The 2,036-nt window shown below is 41.1% G+C and overlaps 1 protein-coding gene across 1 annotated transcript; it reads left to right on the top strand.

Annotated features, from left to right (window-relative positions):
* The first annotated feature begins 439 nt into the window (after positions 1–439).
* LOC119494919 lies at positions 440–1,581 on the top strand. The gene is made up of 2 exons (XM_037781148.1): positions 440–741; positions 890–1,581. Exons 1-2 carry the CDS (start codon positions 648–650, stop codon positions 1,579–1,581), a joined length of 786 nt encoding a protein of 261 aa, XP_037637076.1. The 5' UTR covers positions 440–647.
* Positions 1,582–2,036: the final 455 nt, after the last annotated feature.

Below are 2,036 nucleotides of genomic sequence, written 5' to 3'. Positions count from 1 at the left end.
AAAAATAGATGCAAAACGACTAAAAATAGATGTTAAAAGACAAAAAAACAGATGCAAAATGACTACGTAAAGATGCAAAAAGACTAAAAATAGATGCCAAACCACTACAAAACAATCCAAAACTATTAAAAATAGAGGCAAAATGACTAAAAATAGATGTGAAACTACTAAAAGTAGATGCAAAAACACTAAAAATGGATGAAAAAAAACTAAACATAGATGTGAAATGACTAGAAATAGATGCCAAACCACTACAAAAAGATGCAAAAATGAAAAAAAAGGATGCAAAACAACTAAAATTTGTGGACCAGTGAGGAAAACTCCCGTTGACCTCAGTCTGTGAGATGTCACATGATTCATTTTGTAGTCTTTAGGCAAGACTTGATTGTTTCCTGGAGAGTTTAACCTCTGGCGCCATCTTATGAAAGAAACACATTACTGCAGCTTAGACATTTTCTTTATTATAAATGTTAGATGTCTTTACATTGCTGTAGTTGTAGTTCATTGTTTTTGGTATTAGCATCAAGACTCGGTGTCCATCAGTTGTGTTTAGTAAGCAGGCTAATAAATACAAAGGAGTATTGTGATGACTACAGACAGACTGTAGATTTCCCCTCTAACACCTGTAATGACTGAACTTTGATGTGATGTGTTTGTGTCTCTTCTCCTCCGTCTGCTCTCACAGGGAGAAGATGATCTGCAGCATCCTGCCTCTCATCAGCCTGACCTGCTGTGTCTGTGGTTAGTTCACTTTATTATCTTTAAAGCACTTTACAGCACTGAGACCATGATCACTAAACTCTCCACAGAAACATCTCTAGACGGAGTTTGACATGTTCAAGTTGTCAGTTTGTCTGCTGCTCACTTTCCCTCTCTGTCTCCTCAACAGGATCATTTGTAGAGAATGTGACACAGACCTCCTATCAGGCAGAGGAGAACCACAACATCACACTGGAGTGGATGTTCACAACCAGAACCGACAGTTCCCCCAACTCACTTTTTATCTACTGTGAACTGTCAGCTGATCTCAGACCCTTAGTCCTGTTTCGTTTCCAGGAAGGTGTTGAGGTCCCAGAGTCTCAGGATGAACAGTTTGCAGGACGAGTCCGGTGTGACGAAGACGTCCTCAGAGAAGGACGACTCAGACTTCACGTGTCCAGACTCAGGACCGATGACTCGGGTCTGTACTGGTGTGACGTGCTCACAGGTTATGGGAGGTACTCCGGGAAATGCTGGCTCAATGTCACTGGTGAGTTGACAGCAGCTCCTGATGAGCCCAGACCTCAGAGACCAACAGTGAGTCCACAACCAGAGAGTCAGGGAAGGATCGGCCTCTACGTTGGACTGGGACTGGGACTGGGACTGACAGCAGCAGCTCTCTGTGCTGGACTCTGCTTTGCCTTCAGACATTATTTTACTAAATCTACTGATAAGAAAGGAAACATCTGTGCAGTCGTAATGAGTTCCTCAGAGAAACAACCCATCAGGACTAACAGGACTCTGTCTGGAGGACCCCCTTTGAATGAGTCCTCAGAGTATACAGTAGTCAGAACACAAGAGACTCAAGACTATATGAAATGATTCTATTTGAAATGATGTTCATGTTACAATGGGTTTGAATTGAAATGATTCCAGCAGAAATAACTAACGTCAGAGTACAGAATGCTTCCACCGTCCCAGATGTTGGATGTCAAACAACATCAATTGTGACCGTTAACATCACCTCAGAAGTTGTTCTGAGACCAAACATCTAAACAGTCACCGTCTGGTTGATGTGACTCCATTCGAGATCCTCCATTGTTAAACCTGTAAAGCGTCATATTTGTCTCAGTCATCATCACTGTATGAAGAGTTTCTCATTCACATTTAGCTGTAAGTTGGTTCAGTCATTGATCTCTCTGTTCTCCAATCAGCTGTTATCAATCATCATCTCATGTCCTCTGGTGGAGATTGTTACAATGCACTGCCTTACATGTAAAGTTCATATTGTAAATAAATGCTTATTTATATGAGAAGTTGTTATGAAGATATTTTTT

The sequence above is a fragment of the Sebastes umbrosus genome, chromosome 9, assembly GCF_015220745.1.
Source record: "Sebastes umbrosus isolate fSebUmb1 chromosome 9, fSebUmb1.pri, whole genome shotgun sequence".
NCBI lineage: Eukaryota > Metazoa > Chordata > Actinopteri > Perciformes > Sebastidae > Sebastes > Sebastes umbrosus.
This window is presented reverse-complemented; position numbering and strand designations above follow the sequence as displayed.